At 44.5% G+C, this 20,592-nt stretch overlaps 1 protein-coding gene across 1 annotated transcript in view; it reads right to left on the reverse strand.

Annotated features, from left to right (window-relative positions):
- Window positions 1–20,592, reverse strand: part of LOC310749076 (thrombospondin type-1 domain-containing protein 4-like) — a gene marked incomplete at its 3' end in the record, with an annotated part of 127,974 nt that overhangs the window by 30,790 nt on the left and 76,592 nt on the right. Inside the window, exon 5 of the mRNA XM_083585478.1 lies at window positions 10,501–10,948. Within this exon, the coding sequence (XP_083441604.1) occupies window positions 10,501–10,948 (448 nt within the window). The remainder of the gene's footprint in view (window positions 1–10,500; window positions 10,949–20,592) is intronic.

Below are 20,592 nucleotides of genomic sequence, written 5' to 3' on the forward strand. Positions count from 1 at the left end.
TACTGAATATTAATTTGGCACAGACACATCACGTTCAATGAATATATACCCCATTTAAACTTCATTGTCCATTGCATGCCAGCCGTGCAGGACCTAGGGGCTTGTATTCACTGACCACCAGGCAAGGGTTCAGAAAAGACATTTTTCGCCTTCCATGAAAGGGAAAGTAGCATCTTCCAAGGACAAATACTAGCAACACAATAATTGTTGTTGTCCCTCAAGCAAAATCACACTTCCTCCCCAAGCCTGTGTGGCCCAGGGCCCATTCAGCCTTGACTCCCGACCTGTGCTGAAGACAGAGCCACCCTGACCAATGGAGGGAAAGCCTGCCTTGCTATCAGGATTCTTTCAAAACCGCAACTGGGAAGGAAGCATTGGGCAGGGATAAAGAACTGCAACAGGAGGGGAAAGTCCTTGGAAAGGAAGCCACTGGATTCAAACTCCGCTTCTGAGCCACGTAAGAACTGAACCACTTTACTACTTTCCACCCACGTTTATTATTGAAACTCATCTTGCAGTATTCATTACTACCTATTTCTGGTCTTCTGATTGATTCAGAATGCTAGATGCCACTGTTATGTACTCTGTGAAACCAAAGGACACTGCAGCCTCAAGCGAGGGCTGGGCTTGTTTTTATGCCCAGAAAGCAGACCTGAGTAAAGCCTTTGGCAGAAGTCTGCATCAGCCCCCTCCCCAGCGCAGCCATGCCCCCAAGCAGACTAGTGATTGCCCAAACTGTCGACAGCCATGGGACCCCAAAACCAGGAGCCAGGAAGCAGCAGGTGGTGGCTGGGCCACAAACACTGTGCCACCCCCAAAGAAGTGTTGAACAGTCATTCCCCATGATGGCAGTTATGGGATTGTTGTCTATCACAATGGTGTATGTTTTGACTCAACCGAGTGGGAAGTGACGGAGACAAGATGTTTGTGTTCCTGTGTTCCGTGAAGTGGGACTATTGTCCTTTGTTCTTTCTCTTTGCTGTCTGATGCTAGAGAGAGAGGGAGCCATGTTGCAGTGCTCCGTGTGTGCTTATATGTAAATACAGTAGATTAGCCCAAATGCTGAGTTGCTGAGTTCTGTTACGCAAGCTGCGAAGACACTGCGGATCCCTAAGTGTGCCGATGTCTGTTGGCATCGGCCCCTGTGATGTTTGGGCAGAAGAAAGCTTTTGAAGCTCCCGAACGAACGACCAGGAGGGAGAGAACATGCTAGTCAGGCATGTGTCTCTCCCAGGGTCCTACTCGAGAGTAGGACAAGCTCCTGACAAGAAGATGGCCAGATATTGCCCCAGTCAAGGTGCCTTTTTTGTTATTTTTAATATGTTCTTACCCACTCTGAGCACAGTTTCTGCAATGGAAGGGTGGGGAGGTAAATATTCTTTGTAATATTCTCAGTGCTCACCACTGAAAACATCTTCTCTTGAAAGCAGTCCACATGCAACTTTAATGCCCCTACAACAGGCACTGGTCTCAGTGCGTGGAGCACTTGCACACTGCTGCTATGCAACTATAAAGAAACTGCAAAGCACATTCTTCATGCGTTTGGCACACCACACATGGAGCTTGGCCAACAAAGTTGGCTAAGACATTTACCATTGATCCAGTGCACTATTTCTAAGCCACAAATCTGTGTCCAATCGTTCATTTTCCTTGCAAAATCAAATCCCACAGTCTCAGCCAGCCTGCCTAAGCAGTTTTACAGAAATCACTCACAAGCTAGCAGCAACACTCAAATCTATTTTTTTAGGCTTACAGCAGGAGTGTGAAGCTTCCAAGTCGTGGAAGCTGAAGTTTGGTTTTCCAACAACCAGGATCAGCTCATGTCCTCTTCCATCTGTGCTAATTTAATGGGAAGAGCACCTGTTTCCTCACGAGTGTTGCCAGACGCTAGTGTGAATCAGATCAGGGCCGACCAAGCGTACCCAAGACGCAATATTGCAGGGCAAGATACACATTACCAGAGCCGTAGCTAAGTGATCTTGCGCCCCTGGCAGAACCGTCCAGATTGCGCCCTCTAGCCATGAACATATTAGCTGTTCTTTCCACCTCTCCTCCAACCCCCCCCCCCCATTCAATTCCTCACACACTTCAGCTTGTAATGAATTATTTCACAGAAAATCCAATATTAAATTTATAATTTCTTAATAAAAGGTTTCAGCAAAGAAAATGACATTGTGATGTGAGTTGACAGGTTTTTTAAATGTAATTCAGTTGTAAAACAATACACAGATAGGCCTAAATGAAACAAACAAACAATATCATAGTGATTTGGTCCACAATGATAACTTTACATTATACTATATGATGTAAAATGGCATTACTTTCACAATATATGTGTTATTTGGTTGATATAGAGTAAGAAAACTTATTATTATTCACAAGTCACAAGTTACAAGTTCTTATTCACAAGAGTTGTAATTTTTTTAAAAAAAAAGTCAAGTTAGGCCAACTCTGGCTTTAAGTAGCAATCTCCTCAATGAAGTCTGATGTGGTTAGAACTTTATTTTTTTCACATTAACCAAAGAAAACTTGTTTTGGCAATGATCCACTCAGGTCACAGCAGGATTCAGCTACTGATGCTATGTACTGGAGCTGAGAGGAGGACATTTGTCAGTGTGCTATGTGATTGCTATCAAGTTGGTTGGGTTTTTTGTCTTCTTCCATTTAGTGAGCTTGTAAAATGTAATAAAATTAAAGAAATGGCACAAAGTTGACTGGTCACCCAGAAAGCCATGTAAAATAGTACTATTAAGTAAACAAGGCTACAGTTATGAAGAAATCAGAAGAAAAATTGGTGGAAACTTAACCAAAGGTGGCATTTCTAATTTTTTGAAGAGGTATCAGGAGACTCAGCCACTACAAAATCAGGAAGGCAGGAAAAGGTGCACAGCAGCAAGTGATGATAGAAGAAATGAGAGACTGTGCCTATGTGACAGAAGAAAATCATCTGGGTGTATACAAGATGACATGGTGCAAGGTAATGTGAAGTTGAGTGCAAGGACTGTTCAACACAGACTGCAGGAATATTGTCTAAATGCTAGAATTCCAAGGAAAAGGTCATCGTTATCTCTCAAACAAAGATTCAGAAAATGAAACTGGGCATGTTAACTGGACAGCGGAACAATGGGAAAGTGTTATTTGGAGTGATGAGACCAAAATCTCCTTGCTTGGTAGTGATGGCATGAAATACGTGAGGAGAAGAATTGGAGAAGATTTACATCCTACTTGCATTACATCTACCGTGAAACACTCAGTTAGCGTTATGATCTGGGGTTGTAGGACAGCAAAAGGTGTGGGCAAAATTTGCGTCATTAATGAGAATGTAAATTACATTATGTTGCAAGCCATCCTGTAAGGGCTTTGTTCTAAAAAGCAAGATGCAAATATTTTAAAACAAAGAAACAGGTAAACCTGGAAATACATCAGTGGTGGTAGTCATGAGCAAAAGTCATTTACATTTTTAAAAAGGGATAACCTTTCGCACACACAAGAACATCAATAAAACTTTCTGCTCCCTGCTGCACAACATTTCATTACCACATAGATCATCCAACAGCATACACATTTTTTGCTTTTGAGCAAGGGGTGGGGGTTTTTATGGCATTTGCTTGACTCCAATAATAGACCATTCCCCCAGCAAAAAAGGGGGGTCTTCCTAAAACCTGCATGCAATTAAAGCAACACAGAGGTTTTCTAACTGAAGTTTCTGCAGATGGAGGGTATTCAAGCAACACATCTTATATGAACTGACAAAAGAACCGAAGACGGCTTGGAATGTGTTATCACACTTTCTAAGTGTACATTTCTGCAGTCAGAAAAATGGCTGGTGCTCAGATCTGCAGGGAATTATTAAAGACACATTAAAATATATAAGGAATGCAGCAATCTGGCTTCAGATAAGATATGAGCAGATCCACATGCTCGCTCTCAACCCCACATGGAAGACACATTGGATTGGGGACAATCAATACAAACTAGAATTTGCCACAAGAAGAAAATGGCTCCTGCAAAAAAAGCTCAGCAGTAGAGCATCTGCTGTGCCTGCAGAAGGGGACCCAGGTTCAAGCCCTGGCACAGCTGGAGAGACTCGGACTGAAACTTCTGGAGATCCACCAGGTGGATGTGCAGAATAGCTAAGGACTTTGGGGAGGTGATTTATTATGTGTTGGAAAATATATTTAAGGTAACTCTCCCCCAAATACCAGAAGCTTTCTTACTGTGGATAACTGGAGCAGATACCCCCTCCCAAAGAAACAGAGAACTCTGTTTCTTTACACAACAATTGCAGCACCAATATTAAACACACAAAAATGGCAAAATGAGGTGGTACCTACCAAAGAAGAATGGCAGCTGAAATTGATAGAATATGTAGAATTGGCAATTTTGACGTGTAAAATTAGAGATCAGAAAGAGACTGATTTTAAAGAAGACTGGAAAATGTTTACAGAATACTTAAAAACTCAGTTAAAATGCAAATAGGATTGCAGTAAGAACAGCAGTGGGGGTGAACTTTTTGCTTTTCTTTCGTGATAAGGTGAAGGTATATAATATGCAGCATAAATTGAAATTTTGGGGGAACCATGGAGGGAGGGAGGGGAAATCAAAGGTGGAATAATTGATTGCTAAATTTGGAATGTTGTTGAATTGTTATTATTATTATTGTTGTTGAATAAAATTATATAAAAAGGGCAATACTGAACTAGATGGACCAATGGTGTAAGTCAGGCTTCCTCAACCTCAGCCCTCCAGATGCTTTTGGCCTACAACTCCCATGATCCCTAGCTAGCAGGACCAGGTCAGGGATGATGGGAATTGTAGTCTCAAACCGTCTGGAGGGCCGAGGTTGAGGAAGCCTGGTGTAAGTCATAGAAGGCAGCTAAGCTTCTAAAAGAGCACTGAACATAGAAGGCTGGCTCAGACCACGTCAGACCACTGGTCCATCCAGGGCTCCCCACACCAGGGTAGCCAACATCCAAATGCTGCTGGACTATAACTCCCATCATCCCGCATCCAATAATCTATAATAATATGCGGAGGGTTACCTATACTGTCTGGCAGCATTTTCCAAAGTTTCAGGAAGGGCTCTTTCGCTAACTGATCCCTTAGCTGGAGATGTAAGAGCCTGAGCCTGGGGCCTTCTGCATACAAGCAAGGTGTCCTACTAGAGTTACGGCCCTGAAGTTCCAATTAGAGGCCCAGGAGTTTTATCTCACTTCTAAACCAGACCTTTCAGCCTTCTCTTCACATCTTCCCTACTCCCTTCCTCTGCTCTTCCATATCCCTGGGCAAGAGCTTGAGGCGGAAGGGAACTGTGTACACCACCTTGAACTCCTTTGAAGAAAAGTGGATTATTAGATAGATAGATAGATAGATAGATGACTGACAATGATGATGGAGGAGAATCTTGTCCATTTACTACAGAGATATACGTCCACTGCATCAGCATGTAATTCAAATGCAAGCAAAAGGTAAGGCAAACATCTCCACTCTACAAAATAAAACTGCCATCTGATCCCTCTCTCTCTTTTTCTGTGGCAGCTTGGAAGAGAGTTCCACTCCACCACTTTATTCCCTACAATCACAAAGCTCACTAGGGAAAAAATCTTAGAACTCTCCCACGAAAGATCCCAGATGCAATGTGTGCAAATAGCCTCTTATACGCAACATGGATTAGAGCCATTTAGAGGGAATGATTTGTAATTGAAAACCCCTGCCTTTGCAAAAGGGCTAGAGAAAGAGGAAGAGGAGGAATGCCAGGATGCTGACCTGGCCATGAAACTGAAGTTCCTTCACCATATAAGCAGAGGCGGGATTGCGTAAATGTTATGTGCATTGAGTTTAAATGACTTTAATCAAGGATGCTGGAGAAATATTTTTGGGCACACCAAATATGAATGCCAAGTGCGTCCATACAGTTTGCAAAAGAGAGAGAGAAAATCTTGAAGACATGAAGCAATTTAGAGAAAATCCACAGGCGGGGAGGCTGTCAGGCCTGGCAACAAATGGTTCAAAAAGCTAAATGTGTCTGCATTAGCTGAGTGGTAGGCGAGGAAGACGTGGACTAGGCTTTAGGTATGAATACCAAGAAAGGGTGAGATGTTACGGATGGAGGAGGGAATTATACCTAGGAGAAATGAGAATAATGAAGTGAAAAACTGAGACACACACAAAAAGAGAGAGAAACTTGGGGTGAAAACTAGGAAAAATGTCTGGGATTTCAATGGAGTTGGTTGGGGGATTCTGAAAAGGGGAGGGGGAAGGATGGAATTTGATCTAGTCACACTTCATTGAGTTTTTAAAAGAACAGACTCTTTGGAGTGCCGTTAGTTTTTAATTTTCATTTCAGGGCAAAGAGAGTGGGGAGGGACACCAGCTGTTAGAGGCAGACATTTGCCACGTTTCAATAGAAACACCTCCCTTTCGGCTAAGGGGGAAACTAAAGGGAAACCTACAACTGGTCATATTTTGAGAACCTGATAGGGACACACTGCACACTTTTGTTTTTTAGGCATAAGGGTTGAACCTGCAATGTCTATACAAATCAATACACTCTACATTATTTCAGATGGCGTGGCATTTTATTTTATCCTTGTGAAATTTTGTTTTTATGTGAAATTCTGAGAATGCCTTTTTGGTGTTGTTGATTAAGCAAGCAGCTTCTCAGGTGCAAGGCTGGAAAGGAAGTAGGCTGCATGATGATGTTCTGGTTCTTCACAGACTATGGGGAATAGGAAGGGAAGCCTTATCAGTACACTATTATTCCTCATAGATCCAGTTACAGATAGGTAGCCGTGTTGGTCTGCCATAGTCAAAACAAAAAAATTTTTTCCTTCCAGTAGCACCTTAAAGACCAACTAAGTTAGTTCTTGGTATGAGCTTTCGTGTGCATCTGGTATCTGAAGAAGTGTGCATGCACACGAAAGCTCATACCAAGCTCATACCAAGAACTAACTTAGTTGGTCTTTAAGGTGCTACTGGAAGGAAAAAATTTTTTTGTTTTTATTCCTCATAGAGTCTTACTCTTTATTATTTAGAGCACAGTAGTACTTCCGTTCTGGAAGTCTGTTCGACTTCTGAAACATTTGACTTCCAAAGCGTGGCTTCTGATTGGCTGCAGGAAGCTCCTACAGCCAGTCGGAAGCTGCGGAAGCCCCGTCGGATGTTCGGCTTCTGAAAGAATGTTCGAAAACCAGAACACTCACTTCTGGTTTTCGATCGTTCGGGAGCCGGAACATTCGAGAGCTCCTGAGGCGTTCGGGAGCTGAGGTAGGACTGTATTTTAAATAAAATAAATAAAAACTATTCCATTTTGCCAAACCTCTGATCCATGTGTTGAATTCACAGCATATTGATCTCTCACTCACTCTCCAAAAGAGATTGCAGTGCATACATTAGTGCAGAGATTCAGGCTCTGGCCTCAGTCCCAACCAAAGTTGTTGGATCTAACTGCCATTAAAATGAATGGAACTTAGGTTGCCCACAAAGTAACTTATCCCATTTATTTCAGTGGCACTTGGACATAACCAGATTTCTGAGCACTGGGACCGCTATATCCACATTGAAGCCCCATGTTTTCTGGGAAACACTAGAGCAGGGGTCGGCAACATGCAGCCCGTGGTCCGGATGCGGCCCACAAAGACCATTTTACTGGCCCATGAGCCAAACCAAGCCGCCCGCTCGGCGAGTCCCCAACATGCTGTGCTAAACTGGCGCAGCACGGCGTGGGGACTTGCCGAGCTGTGCTGCAAATCATGTCTACGCATGCGCAGATACCAGAAATCGCAACTGCGCATGTCCAGATGCCAGAAATCGCTTCTGCGCAGGTGCGATTTTCGGCATCTGGGCATGCGCAGAAGCGATTTTCGGCGCTGCAGACATGAGCAGACACGATTTCCAGCATCGCACTGTGCCAGTCCAGCGCGCATACAATCTCTGTGGGAGTGATCCAGCCCATGGCCAGTAAACCTTGGGATCACTAAATGAAATAGATAGATCAACATCTTATCTCATACTTAGCTATGCAATTCACTCATTCTGCCTTTATCCCTTGCCTTGCCTTGCCTTGCCTTGCCTTGCCTTGCCTTGCCTTGCCTTGCCTTGCCTTGCCTTGCCTTGCCTATGGATCACTCAGATCTATTTATTATTATAATATAATATTGTTATTAATGATAATAATACTGATTTTTAAACATATGAATTGCATTTATATCCCACCTTTCCCTCCAAGGACCTCAAGGTCATATACATGGCTCTACCCCTCCTCACTTAATACCACAACAACCCTGTGGGGTAGGTTGGGCTGAGAGGCAGCAACTGACCCTAGGCCCCCCAGTGAGTGGGGATTTAAATGCTGGTCTCCCAGGTCCTAGTGCAACTACTCTAACCACTACATCACATAGGTTCTCATGGCAGCATTCTGTGCATTAAAGAGTCTGGCAGGAACAGGAACCTGAGTTCAAGTTCTTCATCTGGCAGTGAGTTCCAGGACGCTTCACTCCCATGAACATATTCCAAGCTGTATATCTGACTGCTGGCCACACAGTGAACCCAAGGCTCCCATTTCTTTCCCCAGCACAGATGACGGCTTATGTCAGCTGAGATGTTAGCTGAGATGGCTTTAAAAGGGAACCAGGCAAATTAGGAGGACAGACCTTGCAGAGGAGGCTGTTCCATTAGGGCAAATGCAGCCCTGTTCCACCCACTGCAGCCTACCTTCTGTCCTGGGCCTTCACTGGATGCCCCTGCATTTCAGTATTATGAGAGATCCACTTTGTCCGCATCAGGCATAGTTTTATATAGCTCTGCAACTCCCACAGAATCATAGAATAATAGAGCTGGAAGGGACCCTGAGAGTCATCTAGTCCAACCCCCTGCAATGCAGGAATCACAACACGGATGACTGGCCATGCTGGCTGGGTCCAGCAGAGCCCCAGGTTCTCCATCTCTGCTCTAGATGTCTTCACATTCTGCTTCTAGGCCTTCCAGAAGCATCCGACTAGCCACAGTTGTATAAACAGAAGAGTGGATTAAGTGGACCCAGCAGGGCTGTTCCCACACAAGCCTGAGAAAGCCCCGCACGACTCTTGGGTGCTGCGCAAGTGCACTTACACTGCTCATTACAGAGAAGGAAATGCTTCCCCTCTTGAGACCCATCTTTACCTCTGGCAAGCCTCAACACTTTCCCTCTAAGTTAGCGACTTTTTTATATATAAAAAAGTTTTGTTTGTTTTAATTATCCTTTTCCCTTCTCGTTTCAAATCCTATCGTGTCATGTTTGTAGGTTCTAAGCAATCAGCAAGGACTTACTTGCCCTGGTTTTTCTTTGTAACTTGTACAACAGCTAGCACAACTTCAAGCACTTGATCAAAAACACTACAAAATAAGACTTTCTTAACCAACCACCAGTCTCTATTTATTATTAATCACACAAGCTGAAAAATGTAAGCTCAAACTTCACATGCACCAAAGTGTCAGTCACAAGAAAGCAAGTTCTGCCTTAAATGAAAAAACAATAAAAATGTAACGACGAGGAAATGACCTAATGGACCAAAGCAGATTGACTTAATTTGTTATTAATTAACTGCCCCAAGCAGAATCCATAGGGGGAAACGACCCAACACTAGGATTCCAAATAACAGTTCTTTCCCCTTGATAAATTATATTAACCTCATGGAATGTTCCAAATAAAAGAAAAAACTCAGTGTTCTCTGGATGCCAGCGGGGGGCCTCAAAACATTACAGCTAATAAATTAAATTACTGCCCAATTGTATGAACTGGGAGGTCATGTACTATATGGAGAAACACTATAGATTTCCCAGCATCAAAAGCTTGCTCATTTTCCTAGCTTTCTGATTTGGCTTTTGGGAAGTTCCTCTAGGGCCGACTTCACCATCCTGATGCCCTCCAAAAGTTCTGAACTACAGCTCCCATCAGCCACAGGGAGCAGAGCCAAGCTGCCTAGGGCTGATGGGAGTTGTGGTCCAAAACATCTGGAGTGTGTCAGGCTGGCAAAGTCTGATCAATTGTATTGGTGGGGCAGAAACCAGAAGAATCTAGGAAGAGCCCTGCTGGATGAGGCCAATGGCCCATCGAGTCCAGCATCCCACTCTCACTCTCAAGAAGGATCTTGACTGGCTGGGAGAGATGCCTTGGACTCCAGGGCTGCCCTGCTGTGCGGAACAAGCCCTTCTTGAGATGACCATGTTGTAAGATCCGGACTCTCTCCATCCAAATTCAGGTGACTAAATCGTATTTCCTAAAGCTTCAACAGCCCCCGCCGTGTCTTGATTCTCAAAGGCACACAGCCCCTGGGTCCAGGCACCCCCCTGGAATCTTGCTGCAGCTCAGCAGAGAGCGGGGGTGGCACCCAACTTTTGTAATGAAATTATGTGGGTGGTTCTCACCCAGCCAAGCAATTACTACATTCTTTCAGTAGCTCTTAACAGTCCAATGAATCCCGCAAAGATCCTAAAAGCAAAAGCAAAGGGAGCACCACTTACATTTGTGTTGCAGAGTTTGTGCTGCTTATAGGCTCCAGTGCACACGATGGCCGAGGTCCTCTGAGTGGGAGTCTGGCTTTGAACTGCCCTGTGAGCAACAGGAACATGAGAGACCAGCTCTGTGCCATGGAACAAACTCTGAGATGCTGGAAAGGCTTGCAAGTGGGGCCCAGCCTGGGGGTAAACAGAGTCACTTGAAACCTGAGTCCTGGGTGGGGGCCTGGAGTCCTCTTGGTATAAGTTTCCATGGCGAGGCGAAGGGTTAAAAGGGTGAGCAAAAGGGCTCTGAACCGCTGCGGCCCATTGCTGGCTGGCTGCATTCCGGGTTGACTGCCGCTGCCTGCGTGGCTTGTTGGGTTCCTGCCCCGTGTCAGTCTGCAGAGGTAGGATATAGGGCACTTTTCCGTAGCCATACTTCCCAGGTCCAATGGGGCTTTTATTTCTGCCTCTGAAGACAAGAGGGGCAGGGTGTGAACATGAACAGGTTAGCTCAGCAACAATTGAAAACAAGCATGAATTTATGGATAGTTTCAAGGAGAAGTCCAGGTTAGGGGGGTGTCCTAGCAGGATGTCCTGAGGTTGCCAGCCCTGCTCACTCCCCCAGGTCATTGGCTCAACTCAAAGTGGTGCACCACAGAGGTTTCTGGAAGTCCCATCATCCCCAACTGCTGCGCATGTGGGCTGTGTCCGATGGAAACTGTAGTCTGGCAACATCTGGAGGGTACCATTTTGGCTGCCCCCAGCTTAGCTGGTGGAAGCAGCTGCCTATGGGAAGCCATCCACCATCTGGCCTTGTTCAAGGTGCTTGTGAGTAACTCTGTGTTGGGTATTCCAGGGTACTGTGGAGATCAAAATGGCTGGTAGCTTCCCACTGCAAGGAATCAGGTAGGTGGCCAGAAGATTTGCAGAAGAAGGGGGTTTTAGCCTAGGCTCTTGGGTCCAGCACCTGCCCCAGGAGAGCAAATGTTGCCGTCTCTCCAGTGCACTTTGAAACCTTTTAACAGCCTAGATGTCCAAGAAAGGACCAGTGCCCAAAACCCTTCCTGCCTCCACCACTGTTACATATCCCTGAAGACTTTGCTTCAACCATGAGACATTGTATTGCTTTAGGTTGCAATAAATTTCCTCCGTGTCAACGGCGGCAGCCAACATGGAGACCTCCAGATGTTGCTCCAGTTTCCAGCATGGTGTGGAGGACACCATGTGAGCTACTCCTGATTTAGAAGTCAAGAGGCTTTCGTTCTGCATGAAGATATATTTGGAGGGAAAACACTGTTGTACTACCATAAAATAAATAAACAGCAAATCCTACACACTGCTTGATTGCAGCAAAACCTCTAAGTGGTTTACATGAAATATTAAAATTATCAGCAAAAACAGATTTTAAAAAGCAATTAAAAACATTTAAAATTCAATTTATAAAAACTTAAAAGCAGCCTGCTGCATCAGGCCAGTGGCCCCTCTAGTCCAGCATCCTGTTCTCACAATGGCCAACAGATGCCTGTGGGAAACCAGCAAGCGGGATTCAGACTCAAGGGCACTCACTTGTCATTCAGCTGGTTTTCAGAATCATTGTTACCTCTGGTTCCCTCCAACTTCCAGTTCTTCAGACTGGAGCAACAAAGAACAAGCAGAGGCTCCATGTTCACAGAAGGGATTATGCAAAGGTTGTGTATGTGATTGTAAGACGTAGCTCAGGGGTAGAGCATTTGCCTTGCAAGCAGAAGGTCCCAAGTTCAGTCCCCAGCATCTCCAGGTGGGGCTGGGACAAACGCCTACCTGAGTCCCTGGAGAGCTGCTGCCAGTCAGTGTATGCAGTACTGAGCAAGATGGACCAATGGTCTGGCTCGGTATAAGGGAGCTTCCTATGTTCCTCTTTCACCAGGACTTACTTGACAAATTCTGCTCACTCAGCATACAAAAGGGGTTCAATGGGTAATTAACCCAGCTACTCCCCAAAACCAGCAATTTAAATCCAGCCTTGAAATTGAATGGGAGCCAGAGGAGCTGTCATAGCACAGGTGAAACAAGCACAAACTTCCTATCCCACAATGCAGCAGAGCTCTTTTTATGCCCTGGGAGGAAACATGCACTTGGAGATGATGCCACCATGGAGCCAAACATGCCTTCTCTCCTGATGCAAGCAGGGTCTTAAGGACTTGAGAGTGCCTCAGCTAGGGTCTCCTTTGTTCAGAGCCAGCCCCCAACCCCAACTCCCTAAAGCAACACCTTCTTCAGCTAAAACAAAAGCATGGGACAAACATTTCTGATATGCATTTTCAGTAGGAAAGGCAAGCTCCAAGCCTCAGTTCAGGGGCTCTTCCCAAATTCCTTGTCCCGGGAGTGTTTGTTTTCCTACTCACCCTCTCCCATTGCCAGTCAGGGTGCTTGTTACACTGACGTCTTTGAGATCATTTACATAACCTTCCAGCATTTGGGGTTTATGATCCATTTCCACCCTTTAAGCATGTATGAACCAGAGTGTTGGTCACCAACCCTAAGAGAAACTGTCACTCAGGACTTGTTCACATGGCTTCGTTTGTTCTTTTGAACAAACTGCAGCAGAGGCACCTTTTTCAATTTTCTGTCATGACATATGGAACTGCCCTGGGCTTGAAAGAGAGGGAGTTAAAATGACAAGGCAAAAATGGGGAATGATGAAAGAAAGAAAATGGCAACCTATGTGGATCAATGGTTCCCAAACCTTGGGGAGGGGACCCTGCCTATAAAGTCATCCCCAGCGCCCCTCCCCCAATAAAAAGCATAATTCAGAATAGTGGTTTGCATGACCCTCTAAGGAAGATAATAACACAATAAAGTTCAAAAGAGTAACAATGAATTGCCCATTTATTCAAAAACCAGTTAAAACGATTTAGTTTAATTCGTTCAACAAAATGTATGAACTTAATCTAGTGATACCATCTTTTTAAGTCTGGTAGTCAACTGCACAAACCTGCCACCTGCTTGGCCCTTCCTGGTACCCCCCCCCCCCGGGGGGGGCAGTACTGTCCAGTTGGGCTGCTCAGATAGCACACAACCCTTTCACTGGCTGCAAATGAGCAAATTCTTTCGGCAGCTGGATACTTGTGAGTCAAGGCCCCACTCCCTGCTTTGTGATGAAATAAGACACATGGGCACAAGTTAATGGGCTAAAAAAGGGCACAACTTTATTGGTTACAGAATGTGAGTGGTATTGGCTTAGGCATTGGATCCGAACCAACTATACTTGACTCCTGCCCGCTCTGCAGGGAGTCACACGAGGGTTAACAGCCTGTAGGGGGAGCTTGTTGGTGCAAATCAACTGGAAGCTTTCCCCTAGAGTCACCAGAGGGTCGTGCCATGGCCCTAGCCATCACCTGGGCATCAGACAGGAACCACAACCACCAGATTCCTTTAACGGAACACCCTTCAAAGGGAGGGGTAGGTGATGGCCACAACCTCGCCTCCGACACAACACATTTTTCAATGCCTAACCACCAAACCTTACAAAGTTGTGACAATTTGCTACCAGGTAGGCAAAAAACCAAATGGCTGGTGCCAATCTGCCAAGTGGGGAAAAAAATCCTACCAGGCCCCTTGAACAGGAGACCAACCGAGGTCCATAGCAAGGTTAGGTGCAGAAGCGAAACCTAGAGGGAGGGCAGGTGATCCAAGGAAGCCGGAAGAAAACAAGGATGAGCTTGTGGGCCCGTGGCCATTTAAATGCAGCTAAACCACGTCCCCCCAGCCAGCCAGATTGCTGAGTGATGCAGGGGGGCCCGGCCACGCCCCCCTGCGAGTGTGGGAAGCAATTTCTGCTCACAACCCCTCCCCTCTGGGAAGAGGAGAGGCTTTCCTGGAAGTTCTCAGACTTCCATTTGGTTTGCAGCCAGCCACCATTTTGTTTTGCCCAGAAATAACAACGAATTCAACTGAGCTGAAATCTTAACTCCAGGGAAGGGGGACTGGATGCCCTCTAGATGCCACTGGACTGTTATGAGAGGTTTCTGTATCCAACCAAGTGCCATCCAGAAGAAAATCAGAGAAAACAAAATGGAGCAAATTAGGAAAGAGATAAGTACAAATGAGAAAGAACTGTAAAAAAACCCATAAACGAGATCACAAAACAAAGTATCAAAATGTTGCAAACCAAATTCTCCATATTTTTAAACCATGAAATTGAACATAAATTAAAATGGTTAAAACAAAAGAGTTTCCAATTTGCTAACAAACTGGGTAGAATGCTGGCTTGGCAGTTAAAGAAGAAACAAAAAGAAAAGACGATAGGAAAACTCATAAAAGGAAAACAATTGATGAACCTGAGGAAATAAGCAAAAGTTTTACAAAATATTTTAAAGATCTCTACCAAGCAAGAAAGGAAGATGATGAGAAAATAGAAAAATACTTCAGTTAAAGTAAATTTCCAAAAATCACAAATGATAAAATTGAATATTTAAACTCTCCCATAAAAATGGTGGAAATTCACCAAGCAATTACAAAGGCAAATCTAGAAAATCTCCCAGAACGGACAGACTCTTGGCAATTAACTAAAAGAAGTTGGAAAATGTGCTTTCATCACCACTTAAGACATAAGATACTAAAAGAGGGGCTGATACCAGAGTCATGGCAAGAAGCATTCATAACGTTGATCCCAAACAAGGGAACGGATTTGACATCAATCAAAAACTATAGACCTATATCACTCTTGTACAATGATTATAAACACTTTGCAGATGTGGTGGCAAACAAGTTAAAGAAAATATTGAAAGACCAATAAATGAAGACAAAGCCAGGTCTCTACTGGGTAAACAAATGAGCAACAACATGAGAATGGTGATCGATATTCTAGACTATTTAGAGATGAGACCCGGCAAGCAAGCAGCATTGATGTTTTTAGATGCTGAAAAAGCATTTGACAATGTTTTATGGAAATTTATGGAAAGAACTATAGAATCAATGGGGTTAGGGGAAATATTCAGAAGGGGAATAAGGCAATTTATAAGAACCAAAAAGCTAAATTGATTATAAATAATGAATTATCAGAGAGCTTCAAAATAAGGAAAAGAACCAGACAAGGTTGCCCACTCTCTCCATTATTGTTTACCACGGTTCTGGAATCACTGGTGACAATAAGAATGGACTCAGAAATAAAAGGAATTATACTAGGAAATAAATCCTTTAAGTTAAAAGCCTTTGTGAACGTTCTTATTATAACAACAGAAAATCCATTAGAAAGCGTACCAAAAACTCTGGAAAGAATGTATGAATTCAGTCAGATGTCAGGATTTAAATTGAACAAAAGCAAAACGAAATTGTTGGTAAAAAAATATGTGGGACCAAGAAAAGCAGGAATTACAAACAAAGTCTGGTTTGATGCTAACGGAAAAAACAGAATACCTAGGAATTTGGGTTTCAGCAAAAAACATCAATTTATTTAATGATAACTATAATAAGATATGGAAAGAGATAAAAAAGATTTGGAAGTTTGGAACAGATTAAACCTGTCACTTTGGGGGAGAATCTCAACAATTAAGATGAATGTGCTTCCAAAAATGTTGTTTACATTTCAGATGATTCCAAATTGGGGAGGGGGGACGACTGGGTGCTTTAGGAATTGGCAGAAGCAGTTAGGAACAGAACAATTGGCTGGAACAGATTAAACCTGTCACTTTGGGGGAGACTCTCAACAAAACCCACTAAGTTTTGTTGCAGAAATAGGTGAAAGCCACATTTCCTTCGTCAGAAAAGCATCTGAAAACAAAGACGCATCTTTAATTCTCTAAAGGAGCACAAATCCTAGCCTGGAACCCCCTGGAATCTTGCTACCGCTTGGCTGAGAGTGGCGCCTGGCTTTCAGGATGAACAAAACATATTTATTTTTAAATACCTGGCAAACATTTATTTTATATATTAATGATGATAGCAATTTCCAATTGCCTCCTGTGAAATATGCTATGAGTCATTTATCAGCTTTAAGTGAGTTGATCATAACGCCTTGAGGACAATATCCTGATAATTATATATAAAACAATTTTAAAAAATGTTAACTACATCATAGCACTAATAGTAATATTTTTTTTCCAGAGAATGTGGCTGAAACAACCCACTTTATATTTCGTGTGTGTGTTTTCATTTTCATTCAGTTCATTCTCTTAGCTTTTTCTTGTTCCTTTGTGTTATTTTATGTGCATGTTCTTGCTTAAATGAATAAAAAGATTTTTTAAAAAAGTTTTTAAAAACGGTACATCAACTCAGGCAAATTTTAAAGTGGGGCATTAGCTTTGAAGCAATCATTAGAAGGCAAGCTTCTGTTTAACATACCACATGTTTAAAGAGGAGAATGTCATGACATTCAACATCTCCTGAGGCTTTCAGGTTTACTGGACTTATCTGAAGTGGAGGACTATCTCGCTGATAAAATGCAAGGCTGCTGATATCTTTTCTCTAAGAACCACTTTTGTCCTGCAGTTTAGTTTATTTATTTCCCAATGCTTGATCTCTCAGAGGAGGTGTAACCAGCTGGAAGCAATGAGAACCACCATGATCACCAGAAACCAGATTAAGACCACGTTCACACCATACATTTAAAGCACAAGGATACATTTTTTAAAAACTGTCAAAGCTTCCCTCAAAGAATTCTGGGACCTGTAGTTTGTTAAGGGTGCTGTGAGTTGTTAGGAGACACCTCCCTCTCCCATTCCCTCAAAGAGCTACAAAGGCCAAGAATCATAAAATCACAGCTGCAGAGTTGGGAAGACCCAACTAGCCCAACCCGTGACGAGGATCTGATTGACCACTCTGGAACCACTCTGGAAATAGGGGCAATGAATGGGGGTCACTTTTGGCAATGGGATGTTTCCCATTAGCCACCTCCCCTAGCTCAGATTCCAAACTTTCATTTCTCTTTTTTAAAAGTCTCTATATAAAGCAACAATTATGGTGCTGGAGGAGACTCTTGAGGGTCCCATGGACTGCAAGAAGATCAAACCAATCCATTCTTAAGGAAATCAGCCCTGAGTGCTCACTGGAAGGACAGATCCTGAAGCTGAGGCTCCTCATGAGAAGAGAAGACTTCCTGGAAAAGACCCTGATGTTGGGAAAGATGGAGGGCATAAGGAGAAGGGGACGACAGAGGACGAGATGGTTGGACAGTGTTCTCGAAGCTACCAGCATGAGTTTGACCAAACTGCGGGAGGCAGTGGAAGACAGAAGTGCCTGGCGTTCTCTGGTCCAGGGGGTCACGAAGAGTCGGACACGACTGAACGACTAAACAGCAACAACAAATATAAAGCAACCCAAGACATTTTCCTGTCTAAGATGAAAGAATAGATCCCTAGCCACCTGAAAGGGACCAAGCAGGCAACTGCATCTTTCTTCAACACTGGTGACAGAGCCACATCTTTTACAGCACCAGAGGGCAGCTCTGTCCTCCAGCTCCACATACACCCAGCCTTTGCTTCCTCATTCAGCCTCTTCTCCAACCTGCTGCCCGCCAGAAGTTTTGAATTACAGCTCCCATCAGCCCTAGTCAGCACAGCCCATCACAGTAAGGACAGAAGCTCATGCTCTTTCTTTTTAACTCAGACCTTATTTCATGTTGGGAAAGATTCTAAGTGGGTTGTTTTAGTTTTTAAAATATTTGCACATTTCCCTGCCTCTCCTCATGCAAATGCAGCCCGTTATCTCCTTATTGCTGGTGGGATTGCAATCCATCACCACCCCTACTAAATTAGGTTCACAGGTGGGAGATACTTGTTGGTCCAGATCTGTCACTTCCCCCAGCCAACAGAGATGGCCTAGCAAAACAACATGCAAAGACCACGACTGGATGTCCCAGGAGCATGCTAACCTGCGCTCTGAAGGCTTGGGGATAGCTGCCTGAAGCCTTCCGAGCACAGCGCAAGTTCCTGCTGCACTCCAGAGGCTTCAGGTTCCTTTTGCTGAAGCCAGGAGAGTCTTGCTCCGAAGGCTTCAGGCGGCTATCCCTGAAGCCTGGAGAGCGAGGGGTCGGTGCGCACCGACCCCTCTCGCTCTCCAGGCTTCAGCGATAGCAACGCAAAGGAGCGCGGAGGGAGCACTCCCTCTGCGCTTTGGAGGCTTTGCGTTGCTGTTGCTGAAGCCAAGGAGCCTGCATTCACTCCATAGGATGCACACACATTTCCCCTTAATTTTTGGAGGGGGAAAAGTGCGTCCTATAGAGCGAAAAATACGATAATGGTGATCCAGGAACACCAGAGGTTGACACCTGCCCTGCATCCTGCTTCCTGAACCTGCAGGCCCAAATGACTACTGGCCACTACTTTCAGTCCAATGAAATTACTTTCAGTTCAGAACCAATGTGGTGTAGTGGTTAGAGTGTCAGCCTAGGACCTGCATTCAAATCACCACTTGGCCATGAAGCTCACTGGGTGACCTTGGGCCAGTCACTGGCTCTCAACCTAACCTACTTCACAGGGTTGTTGTGAGGATTAAATGAGGTTGGGAAGAACCTTGAGATCCTTGGAGGGAAAGGTGGCATATAGATGCAATAAATAAACAAAAAAACCTGATACATAGTTCAGTAGCAGAAAGGAGTCCTTGATGATGTGAAATGTGGAAGAAGCAAATACCTCAGTGGAAGAAAAGGCTCAGCAGCCATCTATATAACTCAGGTGAGCATCACTGCCTCCCTGTCAGTGAAAAAGTTAGTAAGTAAGTAAGTAAGTAAGTAAGTAAGGGCATATCCTGTTCAAAGTAATGGTAATTATGTAAAGGTTTGGAAATAAATAAAAAAAGATTTGCAAATTTGAAGTAAAATGCAATTGTCATTGTTGGGTAAAATTTCAGTTATAAAAATAAATATACTCCCAAAGAAAGCCTACTTTGCTGCCTCCATTGCATCCTCATTATGTCATCTGGCAGAGCTTTTCCAGGCCTTTAACAGGCTGGCCCAAAGGAGGTGGGAGAACCAAGAGTAGCTCGCTGTGACTCATTTGCAAGGCATTTTGAGGATAAGATCACTTGCATCCACCAAGACCTTGACTCTGCTGTTATAGCAGATGAATCTCATGGGGTGTCCAGAGCACAGTCTAGTCCTGTTGTGCTGGATGAGTTTCAGTTGTGGCCGAGTTTCAAGGATGTGGCCAAGGTGCTCGGATCAGTCAGGGCGATCACTTGCGCTCTAGACCCTTGCCCCTCTTGGCTGATAAAAACCAGCAGGGATGGAACAGCTGGCTGGGTCAGGGAGGTGATCAGTGCCTCTTTACAAGACGGGGTGGTCCCCACCTGTTTGAAGGAGGCAGTGGTAAAACCACTCCTTAAGAAACCTTGCCTGGATTCAGAAAAACTAACTACTGGCCAGTTGCTAATCTCCCTTTCCTGGGCAAGGTTCTGGAGCGAGTGGTTGCAGACCAGATCCACACACTTTTGGAAGAAACTGATTTTCTGAATCCATTTCAATCGGGGTTTAGGCCCGGTTTTGGCACAGAAACTGCTTTGGTTGCCCTGTATGATGACCATTGTCAAGAGAGAGACAAGGGAAACATGTCCCTGTTAATTCTTCTCGACCTCTCAGCGGCTTTTGATACCATCGACCATGGCATCCTTCTGGAGCGACTCTCCAAACTAGGGATGGGTGGCACCGCTTTGCAGTGGTTCCAGTCCTACTTGGATGGTTGTTCCTAGAGGGTGTTACTTGGGGAATGCTTTTCAGCCCCATGGAACCTTCAAGGTGGGGTTCTGCAGGGCTCAATCTTATCCCCCACGATGTTTAATATCTACATGAAACCACTTGGTGGGGTTATCTGGAGGTTTGGAGTATGTTGTCAGCAGTACGCTGATGACACTCAGCTCTATTTCTCCTTTACATCTGCAGATGAGGCAGTGGAAGTGCTGGACCAGTCTTGGTAGTGGACTGGATGAGAGCCAAGAAACTGAAGTCCAATCCAGATAAGACTGAGGCTCTGTTGGTGGGGGGTTCCCTAGACCAGATGGGTGGGAGGTCGCCTGCTCTTGATGGGGTTATGTTTCCTCTGAAGGAGTTCGTAGTCTGGATCCTTTGCTGTCACTCAAGGCTCAGGTGGCCTTAGTGGCCCAGAGTGCCTTCCATCAGCTTCAGCCGGTGGCCCATCTACA

The sequence above is a fragment of the Podarcis filfolensis genome (assembly GCF_964270895.1).
Source record: "Podarcis filfolensis genome assembly, chromosome: 14".
NCBI classification, from domain to species: domain Eukaryota; kingdom Metazoa; phylum Chordata; class Lepidosauria; order Squamata; family Lacertidae; genus Podarcis; species Podarcis filfolensis.